Source organism: Meleagris gallopavo, unplaced genomic scaffold, assembly GCF_000146605.3.
Source record: "Meleagris gallopavo isolate NT-WF06-2002-E0010 breed Aviagen turkey brand Nicholas breeding stock unplaced genomic scaffold, Turkey_5.1 ChrUn_random_7180001930210, whole genome shotgun sequence".
In the NCBI taxonomy this organism is placed as follows: domain Eukaryota; kingdom Metazoa; phylum Chordata; class Aves; order Galliformes; family Phasianidae; genus Meleagris; species Meleagris gallopavo.
This window is the reverse complement of record NW_011192312.1, coordinates 1-948: the sequence shown is the minus strand read 5'-3', so window position 1 is coordinate 948 and position 948 is coordinate 1. Positions and strand designations below refer to the sequence as shown.

The 948-nt window shown below is 56.8% G+C and overlaps 1 protein-coding gene across 1 annotated transcript; it reads right to left on the bottom strand.

Moving 5' to 3' along the window:
* Positions 1-216: 216 nt before the first annotated feature.
* LOC109364859 (outer dense fiber protein 3-like) lies at positions 217-876 on the bottom strand. Its single transcript, XM_019611456.2, has 2 exons — positions 706-876; positions 217-479 (listed from the first exon to the last, which is right to left on the bottom strand). The coding sequence occupies exons 1-2, from the start codon at positions 859-861 to the stop codon at positions 396-398; spliced, it is 240 nt and encodes a 79-aa protein (XP_019467001.1). The 5' UTR covers positions 862-876; the 3' UTR covers positions 217-395.
* Between the last annotated feature and the right edge of the window lie 72 nt (positions 877-948).

Genomic DNA, 948 nt, shown 5'->3' with positions numbered 1-948 from the left:
CGGCGCTGGAAGGGCTGCACTGCCCACGCCGGCCTCCCTTTGCTATTTGCTTCGTTTATTCTTTACTCAGCTCGTGGCAGACATCACTCATGCAAATGGCTGATCAAGCAAGCATCAGCGGTTCCCAACGCACTGATGTTTGAAAGGCTTCAGGAAGCGCTGGCGCATTCCTGCGTGCAGCGGTGAGGAAAAAGGAGTAACAAGAAAGCATACATATAGGTGTTGAGTTGATTTTATTGATGACTTACTCCAATTGCTAACATTCAGGAGTAAAATGGGCAAAAGCCCAAGTCGATAGATGGAAATGGAATCAAGTGGAAACCGGCAGTTGATTGGTGTCTTCCCGTCCCCTCCTGTCCCAGGCAAGCAAAGGCGGCCTTCCAGACTTGGCTTTTTTATTCCACAATCAGAGGGGTTGTGTAGAGGGAATGCCGGATTCCAAAAGTGGATGCAGGCGCCTGGGGCTTGATCAGCGTCACCTGGAAGGGCAAAAAGGAAAGGCAGATTCAGCAAGGGCCCTTCTCTTCTCTGCTGCCCTCCCTTCCTCTGCTCGGAGGTGGCACGAGGGCAGGGAGCAGGCCTGCTCTCCGGCACTTGGTCCCTGCGGCCAGAAGCTCTTTGGCCGGGGGAAGCCTCGGGGGAAGGGGGAGAGGCATGAAGGCTGTGCTTGTGAAGCAGAGGGGACGAGCTAAGCAGCTGCCTTACCCGGCCTACGCTGTAGTCTGCCGGCCCGGGCTTCGCTGCTTTGCCCTCCGCAGGTTTTGGTCGGGCCGCCATGGTGTACGCGGGCGCCCTGGTCTTGTAGGCATCCACAGCGACTTTGGGCAACGCCGCAGGACCTGGAGTCTGCAAGAGAGTCATGGGCGCACGGAGCTGGGATCACATTCAAGGCTCTCTCTTTCCCTGCAAGTCTGCGTTAAGCAAAGGTGCTTGGGGCTCGGAAGCCCC